General features: G+C 50.0%; 1 protein-coding gene across 46 annotated transcripts in view; it reads left to right on the top strand.

Annotated features, from left to right (window-relative positions):
- EPB41 (erythrocyte membrane protein band 4.1) overlaps positions 1-27,877 on the top strand; it is an 87,884-nt gene that overhangs the window by 35,001 nt on the left and 25,006 nt on the right. For 19 of the 46 annotated variants that reach the window (XM_062611461.1, XM_062611460.1, XM_062611462.1 and 16 more), the window contains exons 2-14: positions 7,670-8,121; positions 10,579-10,809; positions 12,912-13,016; positions 15,957-15,999; positions 17,934-18,009; positions 18,582-18,800; positions 20,840-20,927; positions 21,434-21,586; positions 22,448-22,545; positions 23,170-23,342; positions 24,361-24,477; positions 26,020-26,148; positions 27,193-27,294. In XM_062611461.1, the coding sequence (XP_062467445.1) occupies positions 7,670-8,121; positions 10,579-10,809; positions 12,912-13,016; positions 15,957-15,999; positions 17,934-18,009; positions 18,582-18,800; positions 20,840-20,927; positions 21,434-21,586; positions 22,448-22,545; positions 23,170-23,342; positions 24,361-24,477; positions 26,020-26,148; positions 27,193-27,294 (1,986 nt within the window). Of the gene's footprint in view, positions 1-7,652; positions 8,122-10,578; positions 10,810-12,911; positions 13,017-15,956; positions 16,000-17,933; positions 18,010-18,581; positions 18,801-20,839; positions 20,928-21,433; positions 21,591-22,447; positions 22,546-23,169; positions 23,343-24,360; positions 24,478-26,019; positions 26,149-27,192; positions 27,295-27,877 lie in introns of those variants that run through there. The other 27 variants (XM_062611489.1, XM_062611482.1, XM_062611488.1 and 24 more) reach the window with 8 other exon arrangements.

Here is a 27,877-nt window from a genome sequence, read left to right as displayed (position 1 = left end):
TGTGTCCTATTGAAGCATCTGGAATGCCAGGATGTGCCTTCTCCCCGCTGGCAGTGTGGGAAAGACAGGAGTTTGATTCAGAGCCATCTCAGTGCAAATGGGTGTTTGTAAATGCCTTGCATCAGATGTGTCAATGGGTGTAATTAAGGAATGAAGACGGCTGCACACCCCTAATTAAGGGGATTAAAAACTAAAGCTGCCTCATTTCACTGCTGGCTGGAAAAAGCAAACACACAGACTGGTGGCAGTGGCTCCGGGGCCCAGCCTGGGCTTGGGCTTGGGCTTGGGCTTGGGTTTGGGCTTGCTGCGGCCGCATCTGGAACTGAAAGGAGCAGCTCTTGGGGAGGTGACGGGGCTGAGCTGCTCAATGGGTTGTGCATGATTGACTGCTGAGTGTAGGAGATGCTTCACTCCCTCCCTTCGGTTTCTGTTCCTGGTGGGCATGGGAGAGTTTCCATCCCCTGCTTGGGGTGCAGCCTCAGGGAGGTCACAGCCCTGTCACCCTCTGGGCTTGGTTAGGGTGAGCCTAAGGTGGCACTGGCTGTGCCAGCCCTCCTTGTGAGTGGTGCCTTTAGTTTAAATGTTGTTCAGTTATTGTGCACCGAATAAGGTAAAACTAACTGGTGCAAGAGGTTATTTTTAATGAATCTGGGTGTTGTACCAGGGTGTGGCTGATGGATTTGAGGCACAGGATGAATGCAAATTGTGTTGCAGCCCTTGAACTGCAAATCAAGCCATTCAGAGCCATATCACCAACACACAGCAGAGGAGAAAGTGTCCAGTTTTGGGCCCCTTGTGTACAGTTCTGGGCTTCTTAGTACAAGAAAGACAAGTTGTTGCTGGAGAGGGTCCAGTGGAGGCCATAAGGATGCTCAGGGGTCTGGGGCATCTCTTGCATGAGCAGAGATTGCGGGAGCTGGCCCTGGTTGGTCAGAGAAGAGCAGCCTGAGAGGGGATCCCATCAATGCAGATCAATAGCTCAAAGGTGGTGCCAGGAGGATGGGGCCAGACTCTCTCCAGTGGTGCCCAGCGACAGGACAAGGAGCAATGGCCACGAACTAACACACAGCAAGTTTCACCTCAACATGAGGAAGAACTTCTTTATATTGAGGGTGGCAGAGCCCTGGCACAGGCTGCCCAGGGGGTTGTGGAGTCTCTCTGGAGACATTCACACCCCACCATGGACACGTTCCTGTGTGCCCTGCTCCGGGTGGCCGTGCCATGGCAGGGGTTGGACGTGATGATCTCCAGAGCTCCCTTCCAACCCTGCTGGCTCTGTGCAGAGCCCACGCCAGTAAGCGGAGCCATTGGTGCCCACTGCAGGGCAGCAGCAGGCAATGGAGCCTGGTCAGAGCTTTCAGCATCCAGCATCTTTCTGGCTCTCAGAGCTGCAGCGGGATGTACTTGGCGGGTGCCTCTGTGTGTGTTTGTGTGTGCATGGGGGGTTATTTATCTCGCAGGCAGCTCTTCATCAAAAGAGCCTGCAGGTCCCTCTGGGGTTCTAATTATAGCTTTGGTTGGGAAACAACCAAAGGGAAAATGACAGAAGCAAAAAGCACTTTGCCCCTTGTGCTTGAAAAACTGGAAGGAAGGAAAATGAGCCCTGTTATGGTAAACCTTGAGTGTAAATGAGGCACAGTGTGAGTAAACACATCTGTGTTCAGGCAGGGATAGAAAAAAAAGCCTCATGAATAATGCATGGATGAAAATCCTATTGAGTTGATGGGGATCTATTGCTTCTTTCTGTTGAACTGTTGCTCTAGGAAGTAGTGTTCTGCTGGAGGGAGAGGTTTGGGGCTGGTTGGAGCACCTCTGCTTTGTTGTCATTGTCACCAATACACCTTTAGTGCGCAGTCAGGAGAGGCTGTGATGGAGTGACCTGCTGGGATGATGTCCTTGGCCTTGCTCTCTGGTGATGGAGCTGCTCACTCGCGGTGCTCTCACAAGCACGCGGGCTGCACCGTCCCCACTGCTCCTCTTTGCACAGATTGCTGGTGCCTGCCTGTTCCATGGTGCCAGGCTGCCCGTGCTCCCAATCTCTGTGCCAGGGAGCCCCAGGATGCTCTCTGCTATCTGCTGACTGCACCAGCAGCTCCCCAATGCCCGCGGGTGGGGATGGCGCCTGCGGTCCCTCCCTCCCTCCTTCCACAGATATGGGCTCCTTCTGCAGAGGAGGGCTTTGGTGTGACTGCTGCCTGCGAGGCCGAGCTGCTCTTTCCTCCATGGGGATTTGCTGTGGTTGGGTTGTTTGGAGGTGCAGAGGGAAAGCTTCGTCAGATGAGGCAAAACTGCGTTGTTCCTGCTCGTGCCTCTGTTAAAGGGGAGCCCCAGGAGTGCTTCTGCTGCTCGCTAAGGAGTAGGAAACAGCACTTGCATTAAACCAGCAGTTTTCTTGGTCTTCTCAGGCAATAACTGCTTTGTTCCTGCCTTGCAATATGAGGAGGGGTCATCTATGAGCAGCTTTGATGTGCTGGCAACCCGGTGCAAGCATCTGCCCAATGGGGCTCTTCTGGGTCCAGCAGCTCCAAGTTCAAGTGAGGTTTCTTAACAGGTTCCACATGGGCAGCCTTTCCAAACCCATTGCTGTGGACAAGGCTCCTGTGACAAGCACATGCTTTAATGTGAATTTCAGCACCTTACCACTGAGCAAAGCCTGCGTTAGGAATTCTGTAGCATCCAGGAGGATTTCTGAGGATAGAGGGGAGGAGCTCCCTGCCTCCCTTCGGTTGTAATGCACTTACTGCTCCATTTAGTCAGGTCATTTTATAAGCCCAGTCTTCAATTTGCCATAAATGATTTGCTTTCAGCAGATGGTGAGCTACTATTTTTTGCCCTCATTTCAATAGGAAAGCTCCACGATAGCAGGAGATGAACGAGGGGCACGGTGCTGCCGACACGCAGCACATCATGAGGGCTGCTGAGAATTAAATCCGGGCGGTTGTAATGTGCCATCTGGTTTGTGCTGGGAGGGGGTTATTTTCCCTCTGAAGGCTCCTGTTAGCCTCCAGCATTGCTGGCTGAGCAACAGCATCCCTTTTGTTCAGGACCCAAAGAACCAGCACAAAAAGATGATGCGTGTTAATTCTAACAGGGGGTTATAAAACTCCGGCGCTTATTATTGCTCTTATAAAAGGTATGAAGTACATCTTGAAAGGGTCTGGTGCTTTACAGCCTTTGAAAGCTGTTTAAATTCCTTATAGAGAGGCTTCTTGCATTTGGAGCTCTTACTTGGTGTAAAACCACCCCAACCAAGCAGCTCTCTGCTGTGTGTTTCTAACTGTAGTTACAAGCATGTGTAGGATGTGTAACGCGAACGTACGCCGCGTGAGTCCTGCTCGTGGCAGCTGCAGTTTCCTCCTCTCCCATACACAGACGTAGGTCTGTTGCACACACACCATGTCTTGAGCCAACTGAACTGCCAGCCTGTGCTCCCTGTTCCAGAGCTTCCCTGGGGAATTCTGCACTTTCACACCGTTATGAAATGGGAAGGAACGCGTTTCTGTTAAAAATACCCCCACGCTTGCTGAAACTGTTTGAGTTTTGCCTCTTTGGGGCAGGATTTCTCTCTCTCGTTGTCCCCAGCCCTGGCTGGAGCAGCAGTGTTCAGTGGAGCCGTGGTTTTGGGTAGGAAGGTCAAGACAGTTTGTTCCAGCAGCGTGATCACCTTTATCTGGCGCTGGGCATTGCTGTGCAGCGGTTTGTGCTTCCGAGAAATGATCCTGCCCACAGGAAAGTCCTTTTTCTTCTCTCTCTGAAAGCCTAAAGCACTGATAATTAAGCTATGGCATGAGCCGTGTGTTGTTTTTCCAGGCTTGGAAACAGGGATAAGTAAGATTTTCTATGACTGCAGTTATTTGTGTGCCTTAATAAGAGAGACTGGAGCAGGCTGACAGGTAGGAGACAGTGATAGACATGAATCTAAATATTAGTGTTTCTTTGAGCCTCTGTAACTTGTCATGAAACAACCCAAATGAGCGGCATCCTTATTTCCAGAGAACTAACACACCATCACTTAATGACAGCCTTCCAGGAGCATGTGCACACTGAGTAATTTGGCACCCTCCAGGCTTGATGGCTTTCTTGACAGCTCCAGGGATCTGTTGAGCTCTAAAACCTGGGTTGCAGATGAACTGTTGTGCAGGCTGGAAAAGGGGAATGGTTTGATTTCTCCAGGCCAGGATAGATGGGGCTTGGAGCAAGCTGCTCTAGTGGAAGGTGTCCCTGCCTGTGGCAGGGGGTTGGAACTGGATGAGCTTTAAGGTGCCTTCCAACCCAAAGCAGTCTGGGATGCTGTGATTGAACCATGGGTGTTAGGAACAGGAGAAGCATTGAGCCCTTGCACTCCTTTTAAGCCTCAAGTCTCTATTGAAAGGATTTTGATGCAGGAAAGTAGGGTGTGATATCAGAAAAATAGAATAGAATAGAATAGAATAGAATAGAATAGAATAGAATAGAATAGACTATTGCATGGTCTGCACAGCCCTGCTCCTGGGCTGAAGCAGGGGTGAATTGCTGTGGTTGAGGGGGGTGTCTCAGGTTATTTGGATGGCAGGTTCATAAGATACCCCTGCAGCAGTTTGCTTTGATGTTGGGTGTTCAGAGTTGCCTTTGAAGAAGAGACATGGGGCTCCCTCCTCACTGCCAAAGCACTGACCTTCCCGGTGGTGCTGTGGGACACCAGGACATCCAGGTCCTCCTCCTGGGGTGCTCTGGTTCAGGGGAAGGGGGATGAAGCCCGTTTCTCTTCCCCCGCAGGCTGCTCTGGGTGTGTTTAATTACCTTCAGCTTGCTTCCTGTTGCTAAGTTCTTCTTATCCGGAATAGGATGTTCTTAAACTTGACAATGATTAAATATAAATACGTGCTTGAGCTCTTTTCCGATGGGATTCTTTCCCTGTGCTCTCCTTGTGGGATCATAGCTGAGTTTTGCTGTGGTTTGGTTATCGCCGTGGCGTCAAACGCTTTCTCTACACTCGACTTGTGAAGAGCTGCCTCTTACAGGCTGGCTGGCATCAAACTCTCATCCTCCACCAGGCAGAACCCCTAAACCCGGCATTTCCTACGTGCCAACTCAGAGCAGAAGTGAGCAGCACTGTTTGGGTCCTCCCTCAAGAGCAGAGCATCCTCCTCCAGCATCCAGGGAGCTCCCGAGGGCCCTGCAGGCTCTGCAGAGCTGCCCTGTGGGATGGGGATGGAATAAAATGGAGTTAAAGTAGAAACCTGCTTGTGGTGTGGCTGTGGCAGTGCCGTCTCCAAGTGGGGTCTCACAAGAGCAGAGCAGAGGGGCAGAATCCCCTCCCTCAACCTTGCTGCTCACGCTTAACAGACATCTCCGTGCAGCAGAGATGCTCTTTGGTTTTAGATGATCCATCCTCTCGGTTATGTGCGTTGCCTGCAGAGCTCTGGGTTTGGTTGAGAGCTTGGGGAAAACCATTTCAAAGGGAGGGACCCAGCTGCATCGGAGAAGCACGCTTGGGTCTTGCAGCAAGAGGTTTGCTGACCCAGGGAGTTACTGGTGCTGGCAGGTAACTGCTGCTATGAGATGTTTAATGGGAAGGGAAGGGCTCCTGTGTGCCCATCTCTGCAGCTCCACTCCTGCCAAGGGGTCTGGCCAAGCTGTGCCATTGTTCCTGTGGGATGCAGGAACAACATGGAGATGTTTGCTCAGTGCTGGTGAGAGCCATAGGCCTGCATTGAGAAAGGTCTGTGACCGCAGCTTTGAAGCCTAAACAAGTAAACATCCCTTGTTCTGGAACTGGTGGGATTTAAAGAGAGAAAATGACGTCCAGAGGAAGCGTTTGTTTGTGGCTGTGGACTCTCCCTCCTGTTTACTGCGGCTGAGAAGAGCTGCTCTTCAGCAGTCATCATCTCACCAGCCTCCCTCCTGCCTTCAGCAAAGCAATGTGTGTTCTGATAACGGTTCCTACAAATGTATTGATTCAAAACAAGCACAGTGGGGAGCAGCTACAAAGCAGCTACAAAGCAGTGCAAAGCAGGCTGCTGTGGCAGCTGGTGCAGAAGGGAGCTTGCTGCTGTTGGGTGTTCGTGGTGGGACAGTTTTGCAACGCATCCATCCTGCTCTCAGCAGCTTTGTCCTGGGAGTTGGCCATGGGGACTCTGTCCTGCGCCACGGGCTCAGGGCAATGGGGGTTTGTCATTCCTTGCACTGCCTGGTAGCAGCTCGAGGAGGTTTTGGAGGGCTCTCAGTAGGGTGTGATGCTGTAGTCCTGCCTCCTGCAGGACAGGAGAGCAGGCTGAAATGGGCCCTGCGCTCATCCCCAGAGCTGGCTGGTGGGGCTCAGTCCAAGTGAAGAGGTTCCAAAGAGGTCAGACAGCCTGTCCCAAATGTGACCCAGCTCCGGACCACTCCGCTGGGAGCACAGAGCCCATGGGTTTCCATTCCTGCTTTTCCAGAAGCTCCCCTTGCAAAAAAGAGGAAAAGCAAGATCTAAACCTCATAAATCAGGAAATTTGTGTTGCTGGAGAAAGAACTGGAATGAAGGTCTCCAGTGCTGCTTTGTTTTAACCACAGCGTTAGGAGTAATGTTAAGCTTTTGCCCTAAACCCAAGGGAGGAGTGCCTTGGAAAGCTCAAAGGGCTTTTCTCTTTCAGGCACTCTGGTGGTTTGGCGCTGGGGAGGAGTTAGATCCGAGTTGAATGCAGTGATACAGAGGAGGGTGACACCTTGAAATGCTTCTTGCTTTTCAGTGTGCTTTGAGCAATTGCCTGCTGGGGCTCGGGCTGGGGGATTCGGAGGCATGTGTTGGATTAGGTGCTGTTTGCTCTGTGTAAGCAGTGGCACTTGATTGCTGTAGAGCCGTGTGATGCAATATGTGAAGGTTAGTCCTGTCCACTCTAAAGCATGATTATTGCAGGTCCTCTTTATACCTGAAATATCCTTCCCATGTGATTTCCATCTTTTTGTGTCAGCAGCCCAGGCTAAAGTTGAAATAAACATTGCATCAGCTTGAGAGCTCTGAGGAAACCTGCTCCCTGTTGCGGAGATGGTTTGGAGCCTTTTCATGTTATGTTATCCCAGTGCACATGGCAGAGATCATAGAATCCCATCATAGAATCCCAGCCTGGTTTGGGTTGGAAGGGACCTTTAAGCTCACCCAGCTCCAGCCCTGCAGATTCCTCCTTCCAGCTGCAGTGGTGAAGGACGCTGACACCGCAAGCCATCAGGGGTTTTGGCACAGTGTGGTAGGAGGAAGGTTGCCTGGTTGTGTGCATTCCTCATCTGCTCTGCTCACACTGCCTGTGCTGCCAGAGGGGAACGGTGGCGTGGAAGAAAAGAGGACCTCAGGGCAGCCCTTTGGAGCCAGGCCTTCAGCCATCTCCCCATCCCTCATCTTGTTCCCATTTGGAATCATTTGCTCCCATTAGGCAGCATTGCTGGTGCCAGGACATGGAATCAGTTGTCCACGTGGTGGAACATGCATGGTCAGACATCGATAGAGATGTTTCTATCAAAGCAAACTGTATCAAAAAAGAGTGGTTTTGCTCTTAATGACTTTGTAGGCTGCGGGTGGCAGGACAGGGGGGTGTGACTGGTGAACATGGTGTGTCTGTGCTCGTGGCTTGGTTTGAATAGCTTCATGCAGACCTAATAGGGGAAAGCTCTTGACTGAGACATTTGCACCTCTCTTACAGCATCATCATGACAACAGAGAAGAGCCCAGCGGCGGAGGCTGACAACTCGGAGCAGCAGCAAGGCAAGGAGGAGGAAGGAGCTGCTGAAACACAGAAGCAAGAGGCTGCCCTAGAGGAAGGGGCTCGGCAGACGTCAGAGGGACAGCCTGTGCTGGGGCTGAAGCAGAAGGCCTCCAACGGCGACACTCCCGCACCCGAGGAGCAGAGCAAGAAGGAGCGCCGCACCTCCGAGGGCCGCGGCCTCTCCCGCCTCTTCTCATCCTTTCTCAGGAGGCCCAAGTCTCAGGTGTCCGAAGAGGACAAAGACAGTGATGCTCCTAAAGAGGCAGGAGGTGACCAGAGAGACCCCGCATTAGGAGCCAGCCCTGATGAAGACATCCTGGTGAAAGCCCCGATTGCAGCTCCTGAGCCTGAGCTCAAAACCGATCCATCGCTAGATCTCCATTCCTTAAGCAGTGCAGAAACACAGGTAAAACACCCTGCTCTGTGTGCTGTGCTCCCTCCCGTGCTGGAAAATGTGTCTTTTTAGCCAAAACTATAAAAACTTGGTATCCTAGGATGGAAACCTTGGTCAGAAAAGCTCATATGATGCTAGAAAGGCTCTTGCGAGCTCTCTGCATTGTATCATGTGCTTCCCACTCTTGCATTCCTGTGTCAGACTGTTCTGCAAAGTACCTGCTCCTGAAATTGTGCTCACACTTCACAGCAGAACTTAAAATGTCCCATGCTGACTGCACTCTGCTGAGGAATGGGAGATCACATCAGAGCTAGGGTTCAAGTTCATCATTCATGACAGAGCTTGCTCACTGGGATGTCCTTGGTGGTGCAGGGGAAAGGCAGATCTGTGGCATCAGAGGAGATTGCAAGAGGACGTGGATTTAGGAGAGGGTTTTTCCATCTTCAAGGACTGCAAGCATGGTGGGGATGATGCCTTGGTCATCTGCGCAATCCAGGCTGATGCTGAGCCTGCCAAATGCAAATATTTTCTGCTTATGCATCACGTAGACAGGGGTTTCTGCAGAGCACATGGGCTGAGCCCAGCTGCTCGGAGCTATCTGATGGCTGCTCTTACAGCCAGGCTCATTTCTATGTAAGGTTTTTAAAGCATGGTAAAAACTGAGGCAGAGCCACCCAGAGGGAGACACAAAGTGCAGGTAGTTATTGATCTGGAGGTATTGCCTATCCTCTCTTACTCCATGGGTACTTTCAGCTCTGCTGTTACTTAATGTGGTTCTCTGGAGTTGGAGAAAGGTGGGTGTCCCTTCTCCTCACACGGGGGTTTCTTACAACCCAACCAACCTCTGTTGGTTGCCGGAGTCATGGCCCGTTGGTGGTGAAATCTGCATTATTTACCCTTATGTGTTGCACACACTCCAGAGAGGTCTTACACAGCATCACAGAACAGTTTGGGTTGGAAGGGACCTTCCACGCTCATCTCATCCAACCCCCCCTGCAATGAGCAGGGACATCTTCCACTAGACCAGATTGCCCAGAGCCACATCCAACCATATCTGCAAACTCTGGAGCAATAGGGGACAAGTTAGAGCACTGCCAGCTGTAGCTGTAAATCCACCTCCTCAAAATGACAAAGCTGGAGGGGAGGTAGCAGGTAACACCTTTTTCTTTGCCCAAATCTCCGAGGCAGGGAAAGCCATGGGCTGATCTCTGCTCATGTTTTGTACCTCTTGGCTTGGGTGGCATTAGCACAGTGGGGAGGAGCTGGAGATTTTCAGGCAATATCAGCCCAGAATTGTGTTTGAAGAGGAAATGCCTCATTTCTTTCTCTCTTAAACTTGGATTTTCCGCTTCGGAGGGCATGGGAGTGGGCACCACGGCCTTCTTTCACCACGGGCTGTTTGCTTCAGATGAAGCATTGGTGCTTTTCCTTTTAGCTCTTACTTCAGTTCAACGTCAGTGGCTTTTGAACCGTGACACTCGGCAGATATTTGTGCTGTGACAGCATTGGAGAGGTGCTGCCTGTTTGATAAATGCTGACCGAGGGGCATTACAGTGGCTTTGACTGATTCCCTGCTCCCGATTGTCCCAGCCCTGCTGGAACAGAAGTCAGCAGCTTGTGGCCATTATTTAGGTTTTAAATACCTCAGTACAGTTGTGCCTGGGTTTGATTTCATGAGATGTGATGGGCTGTAAAGGCAGAGTTCTGCTCTTGCTGTGCCACGGCTGCGTGCTCCTGCTGCAGCGAGTCACTTCCAGCACTTGTCAGAGCTGCTGTGAACTCGTTTAACCTGGTGAAATGGCAGTGAAAAAACCCCAAGCAGCTTCCTTCCTTCTCCTGCCCCCAGACTGCAGCTCTTGCTGCTATTTTAGTGAATTAAACTGACTCGCAATGTGCTTTGTTAAGCAAAGGGAGGGCGGTACGAAGGCTGCCTTCCTTTTTTGATAGCACAGTCAGCTCACATCATACAATCACAGCATGGTTTGTGTTGGAAGGGACCTTAAGGCTCATCCAGTTCCAGCCCCTGCCACGGGCAGGGACCCCTTCCACTGAGAGCAGCTTGCTCCAAGCCCCTGTGTCCAACCTGGCCTTGAACACTGCCAGGGATGGGGCAGCCACAGCTTCTCTGGGCACCCTGTGCCAGCGCCTCAGCACCCTCACAGGGAAGAACTGGCCAGAAGGTGCTGCTGTTCAGATTTGCATGATGTAATCTGCCTTGGTTCCTCTAATCAGGCCCTTTTTCAATTTTGTTACATCCTTTATTAAGTGAAGACTTGGGAACAACTTGAAAAGCTTTAAAAATGAATAGCATTCACTTGCCCAGCCAGGCTGCTGCTCCAGGTCCCAGCTCACACATTGAAGTCAGATAACTCATTGTGGGGTGAGATCCCAGCCCTGTCGTGCACCTCTGCAATGCTTATTTCATGTGATGTTCTTTTGGATTGACGCTTCTCAATTGTGGGGTTTCAGCCTGCACAGGAGGAGAGGAGGGACGACCAGGACCTGGACCCCAGAGACCCTGGGGGCAAGGAAGGAGGGGAAGGGAAGGAAGAGAGCACCAAGCCAGAGCCCAAGCGAGAGACTCCAGAGCTCAAAGCAGACAAGGATTTGAAAGCTGCCCAGAAAGCAGTAAAAAGACACAGAAACATGTACTGCAAAGTCGTCTTGCTAGATGACACCCTCTTCGAGTGTGCCGTGGATGTAAGTACTTTAGAGGCTTGTTTCTGCTTCTCCTCTTTTCCCTCTCCCTTCTCCTACCCTGGAAAAATCACCACAAACACGATTTAATAAGAGCCTAATTTGCTGCCAGTGAATTACATGACAGGCTTTACTGCAGAACAGTCTTGCTGTGAGCTGGAACAACTTATTAGTGGTGTAAAACTCTCTAGTGCCCAGGAATCTTGTTTTCATTATTCCCCCATTTCCAGGGTGCCCTGCTGTGTAAAGGGGGGGACATCACCTTACTTGCTGTTCACCTTTCATTTGTATCCCAGACTAGAGTTGAGGTTTTTGTGTTAGGTTTGGCTTGTCTAAATACCTTTTGCCCCTTTCCTTTGAATGAAATGGGTTGGCAGCTTGATTTGTGCTTTTCTGTTCACCCAAGGTACCTTTGCTTATCAGGCTGCTGGCTGATGTAACTCTAGGAGCCTGGATATGCAGAACAGCGTGCAGTGTTTAGCCTTCACTTGAATGTGTTTGCAGTAAACAATTTAAAGTAATTATGGTGACTTAGTGCAAACCCCTTCATCTGAGAGCTTTTCTTCTGCTTTATTTTGTGCATTCTCTCACAGGGCTGTCTTGCTGCCAGGGCAATAAAAAGCCAGCAGAAATCCCCTTCAGTATGAAAGTGCTTGTCTGGAATATTAATAATCCAGTTCTTCTTCCCATTCAAGCATACTCCATCAGCTTGTTTTTCCCCAGTCCTGCTGCTCAGTGGGCCAGGAGAGGGATGTGGGCACAGGGATGTTACCTTGGGTGATCCTGGACAAGTAGGTCAGTGCTGGCCCTTTGTGTAGCGGCACTACTGCTGTTGCTGCCTGGGATCCACTCAGATCATTGCTGCCCTGATCACTTTCCCATTGCCAGGAATTGTGTGTGCAGCCCTCGGAAGGGAAGTGTTCCCCGGAATGCTGGTGGCACCCTCAGCAGCACCCTCACTGGGGCTTTGTGTGTGTTTGGTGTCTTCACATCCTGGCAGGCTGCAGGGATGGGGGGAGAGTGATGGTGGGGCAGTTGGTCCTGATTTGAGCAGGATGCCACAAGTCTCTTTCTGTAGGTCCAGAGAGTCATGGTGGGGATTAAGAGGGGCTGTTCACAGTGAGACCCTGTTGTCTTGACAAGTACCCTCAGCTTTAACACAGGTAGAATCCTACTCCATCATGTTGAGAGTTTACGAAGACTTAATCGGGAAGGAACTGGAGCAGTGTAGGCAAAGATCAGTTGCTGTGCAAATAGGCCTAACAGGAGAGCTGTGGGCACAAGTGGAGCATCAGTAAATCTCGGTTTGCGTCACTGAAACTGCACTTTCTTCCCAGCAAAACCTTCAATAGAATGAGCTGCTCCTGGTTACTATGGCTTTGTGCCTTAGGGGTGTTTCCCTTCGTGCTTTTGGACTAAAAGCGTGGCTGTTCCGAGGGCCAGTTCCCTTCTGCAGGATTTGGAAAGAAGAAAAGAGATGCTCAGAATGCTCAGAGTGTATTTCTGGAGGCAAGAACTTGTGAGCTAAGCAGCTTTTTGTACATAAGGCAGAAGTGGAGAAGCTGGTTGTCAGCAGCAGCAGATGGGGTTGATGGAAAGGCCATGGAAATGATGGTTTTTGGTTCTGAGCTGCTGTTTTCTTCTCTGAACCTCCTATGTCAGGTTGCCTCCAAAATGGGAGACTCTACAGTGGGAGGGAGCAGCAGTTTCATACCCCACCTTGATCATCTTTTGATCTACATCTCATTGTGTGGTAGCCTGAGCCTGGGGGATGTACTTGGGGAGGGAAAAATCATACAAAACCTTGGTGTTTGTGGGTTGTGTTGAGAAGCTCAGCTTGGGGGGGCTTCAGACATGGAGCTGCTGGTAGCAGAGACCCACTGCAGTTCTCATTGCTTCTTTGGTTTCAGTTTTTATGCCTGATGCTCTTTCCTATAAGGGGTCCTTGCTCAGAAGCCACCAGGAGATCTGATTTTGATCTCCTCAGGACTCCTTTCTTGACAGTGCATAGTGTGGTTTGATGACATTCCCTCTCTCCCCTCACCCATGAGCCAGGGCAGCAGAAAGCAGCCCATCCTACAGAATGTCTTCTTCTCTGTTTGCAGAAACACGCCAAGGGGCAGGATCTCCTTAAGAAAGTCTGTGACCATCTCAATCTCCTGGAAGAAGACTACTTTGGTTTGGCCATATGGGACACACCAACCTCCAGGGTAAGCAGCTGCTGCTGCGTGGTGTTCTGTGCCCGGGTGGATTCAGCTCCTTACAGGATCCTCTCCCTTGGGGAGGAGGTGATGCATAAGCGCTCTTTAAAGCTCCTTTTGGTGTCCTCCCAAAAAGGGGTTATCCCAGAGGTAGAAATTGTGAGTAAATGACAGAGGAGTGTGGATTTGAGTTCAAAAGTGACCTGGGCCTGCATTGTCACCTGGAGAAAATTCATTATCTATGAGCTGCCTGCAAAATGATGCCATTGCTTTGTGAAGCTGTAGCCCAGGAAGCGAGGCTGCCCTGGCGCTGCTGTCAGCATGGGGGAGGTATGGTCAGAGCCACCCAGAGCAGATTTGAGTCAAGGCTTTGCCCTGCAAAGGAACGTGTGACTCCATACCAAAACTCTTACTCATATGGTTTCAGTGTAAGGTCTTTGTTTGGTTAGACTCAAGCAGTGTCTTATCTGTTAAACCTTTGGTTATGCTTTAACTCAAGCAATTACTCAAGCTCTGTTTCCTGAAGCCTAAAGTGTCCTGAACTGAAATCAAGGGACCCTTTTATGTCCTTTAGACCAGATAGGTTGATCCATGCTCTGACTATACCCATGCTTCACCTACAGAATCACTTCTGGGCCAGGTTACTATGGCTGAGACATTTAGCATTAAATACTTCATAAATGCAAGAGTGAATTGTTAATGAAGAGGCGGAATAGCACCCCATCACTATCTGAGGCAGGCAGAGCTCTCTCTTGGGTTTGGTTTTTCTGTCTCTGGTGTTTCCTTGTATGCCAAATTTCCTTCCATGTGTATGACCTGTTTTTTTGACCTCTGGGAGCTGGGTGTGCTTGCAGGGGGAGGCAGAGGGGCACTTCTAGATCCAGTTGAGAGAAAAAGGTTTGGATCAGCTCAGCTTCTCACACTTGTGCTGTGCACTGGATCACTCAGGGGCTGAGGAGGGTAAAGCTGCTGGGAGTGGGTTTAGCTCCAGTGCAGAGTAAGCTGCTTGGTGGAAATCTGGTGTGCTCTGATGGGGGAAAACACCATTTTGAAACCTGAAGCTCCATCTCTCTCCTGCTTTAACTTCAAATAGGACCTGACAGTGAGTTGCTGATTTACAGGTAGAAATGATCACAGAATCACAGAGTGGTTTGGGTTGAAAAGGACCTTAAAGCTCCTCCAGTTCCAACCCCCTGCCATGGGCAGGGAGACCTTCCACTAGACTGTAATCTTATAAAAGATTATAAAATGATCTTAATATAAACCCAATAGATGAACTTCTGTCCTCAGTGCTGTGTGGAGCAGACCAGAGATGCTTGTGTGTCTTCCTGGACAGTGAAGGGTTGAATGTGGCATTTCCCTTTGATTTTTATGGAATAAACCTTCCTGAGGATGGGAATTTTGCCATATGGGACTAGCAGAGAGTGGCAGTGGGAGCAGGAGGGTGAGACAGCAGATAGAGCAGCTGGTCAGCACCAAAAGAGCTTGATGCTCTTCCTGCTCTGAAAGGGAGGATTGTTTCCAGCCATTCATTTCTCAGTGTGGCTGAAAGTGCTGCTAATTGCTGTGCCCACCATTGTCTGCTGGCTGGGGCAGGATGAGTGCTGGGGATGCACAACTGCAGACTGCACTGTGGGCAGTGATGAGCAGTCCTGGCCCCAGCCTGGGCCTAGAGGTGCTCTGCCTGAAACAGTGGCCACAGAGCCACAGCAAGTGGCGTGTCTGCCTTCTAAATGGGTTTTATAGCCCCGGTTTTATAGGTTAGAGGGACAAGCATGTAAAAAGATAAGATTAAATATTGCTGCTGTGAAGTTACACATCCTTCTGGTCAAAACAGATTAGCTTGGGGGATTCAGTGAGTTAATTCCTTCACCTCGGGAGACCTGGATGTCCAAATCCTGCTCAGGGCTTGTGAAAATGAAGAGGGTGGCTTGCAAATGAAGAGGGTGGCTTGCAAATGAAGAGGGTGGCTTGAAAATGAAGAGGGTGGCTTAATGCAGGCTCTGCAACAGCACTGTTAGAACCGTTCTGTCCCCTTCTGCAGGGCAGGCCCTGACCTCCTACGGGGTAGGCACCAGCATCCCACAAAGCCCCCAGTGACAGAGATGGGGGAGAAAGGATGTATATCTAAAGTTTGTAGCTGAGATCATTACAAGAAACACGAGTCATATTTAAAAGGGATGGAGTTTGTGTCACACCCCTGGAAGAGATTCCAGCCTTGCCCAGCAGTTGGATGTTTCCACTTGTATTTCAGTTAAAAACCATGGGTAATGATAGAAAGTCTTGGCAGTCTTTGTTCTGAAGGGGTAAGTGTGGAGAGAGGTCGCCTAAAATGAATGCATGCATCCTCTTGGCCTGTTTTGAAAGGTTCTGGAGGAAAAAGCCCAGGACAAGTACGTGCAAGTGCCACTCATAGCTGGATGTGGCTGCGACCTGCGGCTGTGTGCTCCTCTATGGAGCCAGGCTGAGAACACTGGGGCTGTTCAGCCTGGAGAAGAGAAGCTGTGTGGAGACCTCAGAGCAGCTTCCAGTGTCTGAAGGGGGCTGCAAGGATGCTGGAGAGGGACTCTTCATCAGGGACTGTAAGGATAGGACGCTGCTCAAGGCCAGGTCAGACAGAGCCTTGGGTGACATGGTCTAGTGTGAAGTGTGTCTGCCCATGGCAGGGGGTTGGCAGGTCCTTTCCAGCCCAAACCCTATGATTCTATGATATGCTGCTCTGTTTGCTTTCTCCTGTTTCTGTTTCCTCCCATATGAGTACCTGGTAGATGAAGGGTGGGAAATGCACCCACCAAGACCACAGACTGGAGGTGAAGCTGTGAGAAACGCCCCATCTCTCCAGTTACCATAACTGCATTCATGTCCCATTGCTGTATTTTTAGGGGGTTTCAGGTTTCTCGGGTGTTTCTGGAACATTTGTTAACCTGGGATGTTTTTATCCTCTTACAGACGTGGCTGGATCCTGCCAAAGAAATAAAGAAACAGGTTCATGGTAAGTAGATGGAATTTGTGGTGTGTATGTGTGTGGTTCCTCCCTCCTTCCCTAAATAAGTGTGGCTTTAGGGGCCATTCAGGGGGCTTAAGGAGGGGGGTAATTCAAGTGAGGGTGTCTGGCAGGGGTCAGCACAAGTTCAAGTAGTGTGTGCATCATTTCCCTTCTTCCCAAGTACTTTGTGATGCTCTAGATTTAGGGAAGGATGTCATTTCCTTGGGAAAACACAGCTTGGGGGGTGTTCCCCCTGGGCAAACCCACGCTGTCCTTGCTACCATGTGATGCTGAAACAGGAGATCTGCTCCTTGTTTGAGGATGGGAAAATAGGTACCAGTGGGAACAGTGCAAATCTCACAGGAGAGCCTGATGGAAGCTGTGTGCTGTAGCAAGGTTTGAGGGACTCTGAAGCTGGTTTGAGGTCCAGACAGGGGCACTGGAATGATAAATAGCTCAAGTGGTATCAGGGCAAATAGCAGATGCTCTCCAAAGCTGGATTTTAAGGTCTGCTTGCACTGAATTAGTTCAAAATGAGGGCAGTGTCAAAGATAAATAAATTGTAGAGGCTTTTGTGTGCTCTCAGGAACAAACCTGACTCCTTTGAAAGTAAAATACAGGTTTATGGAAGTAAAATACTGTTTTATGAATGTGAATTCTTGCTTTATGAAAGTAAAATCCTGGTGTACGACAGTACAGTACTGTTAGGTGTGTGCTTTTGGAGGGGTGCAGGACAAAGTGTGTCCTTAAGCACAGATGAGGGGGGAAGTGCTGCAGGGCTGTGGAGTAGAAGCTTCTGCTTTCATCAACTTCTCTTTGAGTTGACAGCAGGGTGTGTGTAAAGGGCAGGAGCTGCCCTGGCCATGCTGTGCAGGTAGGATTCAGTTAGTAAGTGTAAGGAGCAGCCAGTTCCCTGTGGAATCTGGTCCCCTGAGATGGGTTAAATGGCAAATAACTTGATTTTACTTCAGTATATGTTGAATGTATGAATACGTGTACAGCAGCGTCTGCTGGTTTGGGTACCCTCTGGCACCTAAAATATGTTCTTGGTATAACTTGGTTTGAGCTGTGTGTGATGAAAACAGCAAGCCTTGTGTTTAATCCCAGTTGTGGCATTGCATAAGATGTAAATCCATGAATGCTGCATCCCACCTCATCCCTGGTTGAGACTGGGATCAGTCTCTGAGCAAGTCAATCACAGGGGTGTCTCCTCTTGCTGAAAGAAACATTATGTTGGGCAAGTGTTATCAGGGGAAGTTGTAACTATGGGAATTACTCTGAGTGCTTAATGGGTCAGGACTGTTTTCCATGGGTAAATGGGATTATTCTCAAGAAAATGAGAGGATCTCCAGTCACCTGGACTGTCCATAATGCCAGTTCTAGGTGGGATTATGGGGATTCTTGCTCCACTTAATGCTTATACAAGACTTGCTGTATTAAAGCATTTAGGTCTAGACTTGTAAAGCTCTTCCTGTCTCAGTGCTGGTTTCATCCAGGGATTGATGCTTGTATTGTGCTGAGTTTAACCTGTGGTCTGAGCCCACCCCAGTGCTTCAGGCTGGTGACATTTGAAACTTGGGTTGAGTGATAAATCAATGCTAACTCATGGAGTTACAGCACTGACCTTGCTTCATGAATCCCTCTTTTCAAGCAGTGCAAAACTACACGAGTAACTGAGCTTCTTAGCACTGAATTGAAGTTTTCTCCACAAGCTGTGGTTTATCTATGTCTGTTTTCCTGCCCTGCTTTGTTTTCTTCTGCCTCTATCTTAGCTCCTGTAAATGAAATCGTATCTTACACTGTCTACTAAGCAGCAACTAAGAGATGATCTGCTGGCTCTATCTTGCAGCTGGATATTCCCAGCTTTTGCTGTAAGGACTGATTGTCACGAAGCTATTGTGGGGTGTTTATTCTTCTCAAGCTCTTCTTTGTAATTGCAGGAGGCCCCTGGGATTTCACCTTCAATGTCAAGTTCTACCCCCCGGACCCTGCGCAGCTGACAGAGGACATAACCAGGTGAGTTCCCTCAGCAAAGCACTGAATATCAGGTACAAAGTGTTAACATTTGGGTGCTTTTCCGTCCCTCAGCAAGGAGATCTGTTGGGAGTATGTTGGGCTGCATCCTCCTCTGCAGCCCTGATCCAGCGCTGGGGCAACAGCACAAGAGGGATGTGAAGCTGCTGGAGTGAGGCCAGAGGAGGCCATGGAGCTGCTGTGAGGGCTGGAGCAGCTCTGCTCTGGAGCCAGGCTGAGAGAGCTGGGCTGGGTCAGCCTGGAGAAGAGAAGGCTCCTGAAGGGGAGACCTTAGAGCAGCTCCAGTGCATAAAGAAGCTGCAGGAAACATGGAGAGGCGCTTTGGACAAGGGCCTGTAGGGACAGGCCAAGGGGAATGGCTTTAACCTGCCAGAGGGGAGACTGAGATGAGCTCTTAGGCAGAAGCTCTTCCCTGTGAAGGTGCTGAGGCGCTGGCACAGGGTGCCCAGAGAAGCTGTGGCTGCCCCATCCCTGGCAGTGTCCAAGGCCAGGTTGGGCTCTGTTTGATCCTTAAGTTTATGTTCTCTGTAACCAGTATTTTGCTTTTCCCCCAGGTATTACTTGTGTCTTCAGCTCAGACAGGACATCCTCATGGGGCGGCTGCCCTGTTCCTTTGCCACTCTGGCTCTGCTGGGTTCATACACGGTCCAGTCTGAGCTGGGAGACTACGATCCCGACCTCCACGGCCCGGATTACATCACTGAATTCAAACTGGCCCCAGACCAGACAAAAGAGCTGGAGGAGAAGGTTGTGGAGCTTCACAAAACATATAGGTAAGGTGCTCTTCAGCAGTGCAGCTGGGGTTTATTTCATGTGAAAAGACAAAGTTTGGCTGGTTTTACCTTCCCTTTGTCTTTTAGTATTTGCCTTGGGATTTATGTAATTTTTGGGTTGCAGTCTGGCTGGAGCAGATCTCATCTCTTTGTGTGCACACTCTGTAGCCTACAGCGTGTTTGGGGTTTTCTGGTGCCACATTTAATGAGTAAAACTTCTGTAATGTGGAAGTATTCCAGGTGATGCAGGAGGTAGAAACCTGTGGTTAAGCTTGTCCTCAGGGTGTTTGCCTGCATGACCATGACCCAAGCAGTTGTGTCTTGTTCAGGTAGGGCTCAAGGACTCCTGGGAGCCCCCTGGTACAAGATCAAAAGATGACAATAACCAAACCTCTTCCACATCTTATTTTGAGCTGATTTTCATAGATGCTCTCAAGTGCTCAGGTTGCAGAAGTGCAGAGGGCTGCTGTGCAGAGTGGCTGGGCAGCAGCTTCTGCACCCTCCCAAACAATACATTCGGATTTTAGGGGGGGGAAAAAGCCCATATAACCACTTGGTAATACCAAAGCCTTCAACCTTAAGCCTCTTGACCTGTGAAAAGCTGCTGGTTGATGCGCTAGTAGCAAGAACAGAGCAAAGATGAGACCTGCTTGCAGGCAGATGGGAACTAATAACCCAAGTGCAGTAGGGAAGGGTGGACGTGTACCTCCAGCTGTTACCAGAGCTACAATTAACACCTTGCTCAACCCCACAAATCAATACTTTCAATTGATTCCCCTCCATTTGCACTGAGAGGAGAGGAAATGAGGGAAAATAAGTCCTGGGCTGCTGACAAGCTTCATGACTTGGAGTCAAAGGCCATTAGCTGTGCTAGAAGTGGCAGATCTTATTGCTGAATTATTCATGGCTTCATTAGAAGGATACTTGAAGGTATAGGATGGAGTTATATTTAATCTGCTAGAGTGTGCAGGAGGAAGCAACATGTACCCTGTGTAATTTCTGGTCTGTATTCTGTGGACATTAAACTGTCAGAGGGTTTTCAGTGGGGAAACTCTGCTGAGCCATGCTCCATCTCTTGCTACTTAACCTGCAAAGCACAACGCACATGTCAGGCGACTGCTCCAGGTCTTTCCTAGAGGATTGTCCTCACATTTGTCTTTGCCTGCCCTGTCTCCCACCACTAAAACCTCTCTTTACATCTCACAAAGGATGTATGTGAGTGCTCAGTAAAGGAGACGTCAAAGCAGGGAACAGAATGAAGTGGATACAGCTGAATTCTCTCCCAGCAGAGCTGCTAGATGTACCTTGCACCCTAGAAACTTATTAACAAGCGCACTTCAAGAACATTGCTAATCCTCCCTTAGCAGGATGCTGCTGTTAAGTGAAGTTGTGTTGCTCCTCCTGCAGACAGGGGACCATCTGCTCCCAGAAACTGCTCATTCATCTGCTCTGCCCCATAGGAATCACTGCTGAAGGGGTCTCAGCTGTCCTAGCCTGGGGTCTGGAGAACAATAGCTGGGTTTGGGAGGTCTGGAGGCAGGAGGGGTGGGAGGATGGTACCCATCAGACCCATCACCCTTTGCCTGTGATTGCTTATTCCACTCAATCAAGTTTTGTGCCTCTTGCTGCGCTTCCTTCCTTTCTTCTCCAGTGTCTGTGCAGCCACAGGGATAAAGTGCATCTCGTTCAGGAGGATGGCTCAAAGCAGAAATTTGTTCATTCACAGTAATTTAATAGTTCATCACAGAATCCCAGCCTGGTTTGGGTTGAAGGGACCTTAAAGCTCATCCAGCTCCAACCCCCTGCCATGAGCAGGGACACCTTCCACTAGAGAAGCTTGCTCCAAGCCCCTGTGTCCAACCTGGCCTAAATCTAGACATAAATATCTATATTTATATATCTACCTCTGGGCACAAATCTGTATTGACATCAGAAGAAAATCTAATGAGTGAATGGTTTCATGAAGTCTGATCTGCCCCCTGCTAAAAGCAACAGGTAGTGGAGTACCAATCCCTTTCTTTCTTTCTTTCTTTCCCCAGATCTATGACTCCAGCCCAAGCAGACCTGGAGTTCCTGGAGAATGCAAAAAAGCTGTCTATGTATGGAGTCGACCTTCACCAAGCCAAGGTGAGAATCGACGTGTGTTCACCTGCCTGTGGAGTTTGTAACTAGACTCATCCTTCCCTTGCAGGAGCAAGTTTGCCAATGCCAGGAGGCTCCTTTTGAAAGACAGAGGAAGTAGGGAAACTGCCACGCAACACAAGTGCCTCAAGCACTCTTGAAGTGATGCTTCCTGATTGCTTATTACTTATATATTACAGGAAGCTTTACAAAGCTCCTGATGTAGGCAGGTCCTTGCTCTTAGAAGGTACAGCTCTGACTCTGCAACAGGAGCCACTGTGCTCAGGGAAATGCAGGACACACTCGAGATGAACCCTTTGAGCAAACAGCATCAGGAGAGAGCAGAAGGGAGGAGGTTGGAAGGAGAAATGTGAAGGAAAAGCAAGGGAGCTGGAACCTGAAGTCAGGGCGGTGGGGAGATGGCATCAGAAGACCAAAGGGCTCCTTTGAAGGCAGATACTGACCTGAAACTTGTAACCCTGACACTGCTTAAGCCTCGTCTGCTTTCCCAGGACTTGGAAGGAGTGGACATCACTCTGGGAGTGTGTTCCAGCGGCCTTCTGGTTTACAAGGACAAACTGAGAATCAACCGCTTCCCGTGGCCCAAAGTCCTGAAGATTTCCTACAAGCGCAGCAGCTTCTTCATCAAGATTCGCCCAGGGGAGGCAAGTTCTGACTTCCTGGTGCTCGGTTCTTCTTTATCTGCCTTCTGGTTACCCCCACCGTGTGTGTGTGCTGCGGGGAGGGAGGGAGCCCTTCTCTGAGTGAGCGTTTTCAGGCTCTGTCGGGTTTCTGAGCCTGGTTTAGTGTTAAGCTCGGGTGGGACGCGCTGACCTCGCTGGAGCTGTAAACCAGCGGGAGACGGTTTGAACAAGGTGTCGTCCAGCACCACCTCCTGGCACCGCGTGGTATTCCCAGCATCCCGAGTGGGAAGCTCACAGTTGGAATTGGAGAGGACTAACTCCATTCTTGGAAACAGGGCTAGACGAAGGCTCTTGGTCTCTTTTCATTTACAACCAAAAGAATAATTACAAATACAGAGCCATACTTTGCACTGAGCCTGCAGCAGGCAGGGGGAGGCTGCCCTGATGCTGCCTCTTATGAAGGGGGAGATCCTTGGAGCAGCCTGGTTGCTGGAAAGACAGTGGAGAAAGAGGCTGCAATGGGATTTTTGCCTCTTTCCTCCTCTTCTTCCTCCTTCTGCTCAACTGCCATGGCCTGGCCTTGCAGGGAATTCAGTGTTCAACCCCATCCTGCAGCTGGGCAGTGTGATGGGGGTTAAATGAGTCTGAATGGCTGCAAAACCCACAGCACATGGCTCTGCAAATCCCTGTGCATCAGGAGAGATGCTCAGGCTTGTGGCCAAGCTTGTGGTCTTTGGTCACACTTGAGCTCTTCCCTCACACTGTAGAGTGAGTTCAGCTGCTCTTGGGCTACACCAGCACTTTGTGCTGCAACACAAGGGGAAGAAGGGCTGGGGACTGGACTCCTGCCACATTTCTTGCTAATATTTGTGTTTTCTACAGCAAGAACAGTATGAAAGTACAATTGGGTTCAAGCTCCCAAGTTACCGGGCAGCGAAGAAGCTGTGGAAAGTCTGTGTTGAACATCACACGTTTTTCAGGTGGGTTTTGAGTGGTGGGCTCACCTTGACCAACCGATGCTTTAGATTAGCTGCTGAAAATGAGCACTCCTTCTGAGGTCCTTAGGGCTTCACAAAATCTAGAGTGAAATGCTTGAGAGACATTAAATATGTACATTGCAATGGATTTCTAGGCAGCTTCATAAGATGTATAAGAATAACTGTGTTCTGGGCTGCTTGGAGAAGAGAAGGCTCCATGGAGACCTTAGAGCAGCTTCCAGTGCTTAAAGGGGTTACAAGAAAGCTGGAGAGGGGCCTTGGGGAAGGGAGGACAGGCCAAGGGGAATGGCTTTAACCTGCAAGAGGGGAGAGTGAGATGAGCTCGTAGGCACAAGTTCTTCCCCATGAGGGTGCTGAGGCGCTGGCACAGGGTGCCCAGAGAAGTGGTAAATGCCCCATCCCTGGCAGTGCTCAAGACCAGGTTGGACACAGGCGCTTGGAGCAAGCTGCTCTCAGTGGAAGGTGTCCCTGCCTGTGGCAAGGGGTTGGACCTGGGTGAGCTTTAAGGTCCCTTCCAACCCAACCCATTCTACGACTCTGTGATAAGGCAGAGGTCTTCTGTCTCATGTAGATGTGGGGTTTCTAACCCGTGTGCTTGGTTTCCAGGCTCACTTCCACCGAGGCCATCCCAAAGAGCAGGTTCCTGGCGCTGGGCTCCAAGTTCCGCTACAGTGGCCGGACTCAGGCGCAGACGAGGCAGGCGAGTGCCCTCATCGACCGCCCTGCTCCTCATTTCGAGCGCACGGCAAGTAAGCGAGCATCCAGGAGCCTGGATGGAGGTGAGTGTGGTGCTCTTCCCCCTCCATGCCTGCATTCAGTAGGATGCTGGAATACTCCTTCAATACCACCTCAATTCCCTGCTTTAAAGAAACCCCAACCCATAACTTCTCGCTTTACTATGAGACCTGGATGTAAAATGCAAACTGCTAGTAGTACCAGTGAGAACTGGCTGACAAAAAGGATGAAGGAGGGTGCTGAAGGCTCATGGCAAAGTTCTGCTTGTAAAGATATTTCCTCATTCCATCTCAATGCATTTTCCTGTTAGCGAATCAGGAATTGAGCTGTTCTAGGGTTTGTTGAGCTGCTGAAAGTACATAGTTTTTCTTGCCAGAACTGTCTGAAACTTTTCCACGGTTAAATGATGCTCATGCCGAAGCTTGTGGCCTCTCAGTCAAGTGGGCTCATCCCTGATCTTTTTAAAAGAGCCAGATAGCAGCAGCCAGTGGAGGTGATCTGGATTGTAAGGTGCTCATAAAATCAGGATCCAGGAAAAGGGGAGCATCCCTTTGCCCCAAGAGCACCTGACAGAGCAGGAGCAGAGTTGCTTTGAGCCCTGCGGTCATGCTGCAGCCTGGGAGGGAGCAGGGCTGCCCCAGCATCCTGTGGCCAGCAGCATCCTGTGGCCAGGCTGCCCCTGCTCCTGACATGGGTTTACAGGGCTCAGTGACACCCAAGCCTGGGCTTCATGCCTTGGAGCTGGGAGGAGAAAGGCTGCTTGGCTTGAGCTCTGTACCTCAGCAAAGCAGGATGGCAGCTCACTGCAGTCCGGGTGTGTGAGGTTACCCAGGCATGATGCACAGGGGTAAAAGGACCAGCAGTGTTGTTGCCCCTTGGCCATGCCCTGTAGACATGTATAACCCTAGATGTATAGAGGAATCCATGCTGCAATTCCGCACCTGAATGCCAGAGCTTGGAAAAGAGCAGCCTGTGAATGTCCTGCTTGTGTCCCCATTGAAGTCTGCAGCCTGTTTGTATCTGCTGTGTGGGCAGTCCTTAACATGTGCCCCATTTCTTCAGCTAAACGTGCGACTCAAAAAGTTGAGTTCAGAGCCATAGAGGAAGAGAAGCAGGAGGAGGTGGTGGTGGTTGAGGTTCCTGAACCAAAACCCGTGGATCAGATCCGAGAGAAGCCAGGTATAGCTGTGGTGGTGGTGGCTACAACTCTCTGCAGCACCTTTCCTATCCTTTACATGCTTGTTCCTGACAACTCAAAGTATCACCAAATCTGGTGGCTTTCTTTTCCCATTCCTTTGCAAGAAGAGTTTTGCAGTCAGAGGACAGAGCCCAGCAGACCCCGGCTCTGGAGACTCATTAAATCTCTGCCTTGCACCTCATTAGACTGTAATTCCAGGGGGAGATGGGGAAAAGTTGAGGCCATGCTGGCCCTTGAGGACCGTCTCCTTATTAAGTTTGAGTGGTTTTGTAAATGTGGATTAGAAAACATGAAAGTTTCATCTTGAAACTTCTTGTAAAGCTTCTGAAATCCTTCATCCTGTGACCAGCTTGCCATTTTCCAATGGGTTTTCTTTGGGCTTTGAGAAATGCCACCCATTTTGCTGCCTGGAGCTTGTATTTCTCTTAAGATAAGTAATACTAATAAATATTAATGCCCTGAAGAGGCATGTAGGTACAACAGAATATTTGACTACTAATAAGTGTATCACAGAAGCGGTGTTGTCAAATACTTGCAGCCTTCATCACTTACATAGCAAAAGCCTGTGGTGCATGAGGGCTGGAGATAATTCTGCACAGGGGAAGGTGGCTCTGTGCTCCTAATGTTTAGATTTGAAGTGCATTTAGTTAAAGCTGCTAGGTTTTATATAGGTTTTTATCTAGAGGAGCCTGTGTGTTAGAGAGTCCAGAGAAAGGCTTTGGAGATTCTGCGAGGGCTGGAGCAGCTCTGCTCTGGAGCCAGGCTGAGAGAGCTGGGCTGGGTCAGCCTGGAGAAGAGAAGGCTCCTGAAGGGGAGACCTGAGAGCAGCTCCAGTGCCTGAAGGGGCTGCAGGAAAGCTGGAGAGGGGCTTGGGACAAGGGATGTAGGGAAAGGCCAAGGGGAATGGCTTTAACCTGCCAGAGGGGAGACTGAGATGAGCTCTTAGGCAGAAGCTCTTTCCTGTGAGGGTGCTGAGGCGCTGGCCCAGGGTGCCCAGAGAAGCTGTGGCTGCCCCATCCCTGGCAGTGTTCAAGGCCAGGTTGGACACAGGGGCTTGGAGCAAGCTGCTCTAGTGGAAGGTGTCCCTGCCCGTGGCAGGGTTGGAGCTGGATGAGCCTTAAGGTCCCTTCCAACACAAACCATGCTGTGATTGTATGATTCTATATTAGCAGCCAGCACCTGCATCTCCCCACTGCAGCACTCTGCAGGCAGAGCCCAACACTCCAGAGCCATCAGGTGTCCCCACATATCCCTGCCTGGGCAAGAAGCCTGCAAAGCTTAGAACAAAGTGTTGTTCATTTCCCCAGTCATCCCACATCCTGGGCCTGTGTCTGGCAGCACTACAAGGACTGATAGCAATGGTGTGATGGAAAATAATTACCAAGCTGCCTGGTTTAGAAACGTCCTTGCTGTTTTCTGCCTTGGAGTGGGATCTCCTCTTGCTCTTTCCTCTGCTGTGGTGCCTGTCGTGTGTCTGTGCGGCTCTCCAGCTGCTCCGTTAACACATGCAAACCTCTTTCTAGCCAAATATGCACTTGAAACTTTCCAAATGAAGCCCATTGCAGAGGAGGAGGAGAAGGACGACAAGGTAGTGGTGGTTAAGGTTCCTGTGTCCGAGCCAAAGTCACCAGAGCCGTTGCGGACGTGGTCAGGTACAGCCACAGTGGCATTCGGCATCAGGGTGCTGCCCATGCTGTGACCTGCTGGGTTGATGTGGTGCAGTGCTGTAGGGTGGAGGTTACCTTGTTTGTGGTGGTGTTCATTGCCATTAAAATCACAGCCAGCTTTGCAAGCGTGCTGTAATACATGAGTGCTGCTTTATCGGCGTGTGCCTGAGGTGCTGTGCCGTGCCTTGGCTGTGTGCCTGTGTGCTGAGTTGAGTGTGCAGTGGCTTCTTAACATTCCTCTGTCACTGTCCCTTCTGGAAAGGTGCATTCCTCTGAGCTATAGGAACATGCAGTGCCTGAACATCAGGTTGTGTGCTCCAGGATGCTGGAGGTCACCTACACTTTGCTCTATTCATTTTCTAGGGAACCTGCTTCTTCCCTGCTCAGGGCAGGATTTCTGAGCAGCTTTATTGCTGCAGACAGATGCACCCTCATCATAATTGAACACAGAGTTGATTGCAGAGTTCATTGCAGGAGGAGGAGACTGAAGCCATGGAGGGATTGACTGGGAACTTCACCTCTTCGTTTGATCATGAAATACACAAAACCAGCCCCTGTGCTTCCCCTCTAGGGTATTCGTGGAATGGGCTGCAGCAGAGTGGACATCAGCCTGTGTCGGACCTAAGCACATCCTGCTGCAGCTGCCCCTGCCTCGCATTCACCTCCAGCACTTTTTCCTCCTCTTAACACTTCTGTTCCCAGTAGGGACCATTTCCTTGGCCAGGACATCGATGGTTGATATCTTATATCTCGTAGTTTGGAGCGGTGTGTTTAAATTGTCATGTGTCAAAATAGCCAAAGGTGGTTAATCATGGGAATGTAACTACAGTAACACAGTTCTGAACAGCACCCAACTCATCACTGGATAGCAAAAGAAAAGCCTGGTACTTGTGGGTGTCTTTCCTGTGTGTCTTGATGCTTCTGAGCACTGAGAGAAGCAGGAGAGGTGGCTGTGTGGATTTATTGGTGGCATTGCCTTTGCTGCTTCATCTTTGAGGTGGCTTTTTAACACATCCATAACTCTTTTAGCCAAACGTGCTCTTGGCATTGTTGAGATAAGCCCAATTGAAGAGGAGGAAGAAGAAAAAATGCTGGTGATGAGAGAACTAGAGCTGGTCCCAAAGGAATCAGGTACCACCGTGATGGCTTTGCACACCCAGCATCCTCATTGTCCCGGCTGTCCCTGCCACCTCACCAACCCTCCATACAACCTCCCCAGCAGCTGTCACCGCTTGCGTGGCATAAATACACCAGGACACAGCACCCAATGTCCTTCTGAAAGGGTAACACCATGTCTGGCTCACAGAAATGAACTGCTGTGCTGAAGAGCAGGGGAGATAATGGAGATGGCAGCAGTGGTTTGGGTTTTGTTTTCCCAACCCAAACCACTCTGTGATTCTATGAATGAATTCAGGTAACTAAGGTGTATTTTTAGTGGAATGGCCCTGAAAACCAACATCAGGAGAACTCAGTAGGCTCATTGCATCTATAGGTACGCCCAGTGAAGTAGTTGGGGCTTGCTTTGTCACACAGGCTTGAATATTTTGAAGGTGTCGGACTTTTCAGGGGTTGGGAACTGACTGGAAAATCAGGAATGGGAGGAAAGGAGAAGGCAGTTGATTCTGTGTGTACCAAGTGCTTGTATTGAAGACTCTCATCCCCCAGGAAGATAAGTTTTGGCGGCATGCTATTCATTTCTGCACTGTCACTGATC

Source organism: Pezoporus occidentalis, unplaced genomic scaffold (genome assembly GCF_034315485.1).
Source record: "Pezoporus occidentalis ecotype Australia unplaced genomic scaffold, CSIRO_AGI_Poc_V1 ctg153, whole genome shotgun sequence".
Classification (NCBI taxonomy): domain Eukaryota; kingdom Metazoa; phylum Chordata; class Aves; order Psittaciformes; family Psittacidae; genus Pezoporus; species Pezoporus occidentalis.
This window is presented reverse-complemented; position numbering and strand designations above follow the sequence as displayed.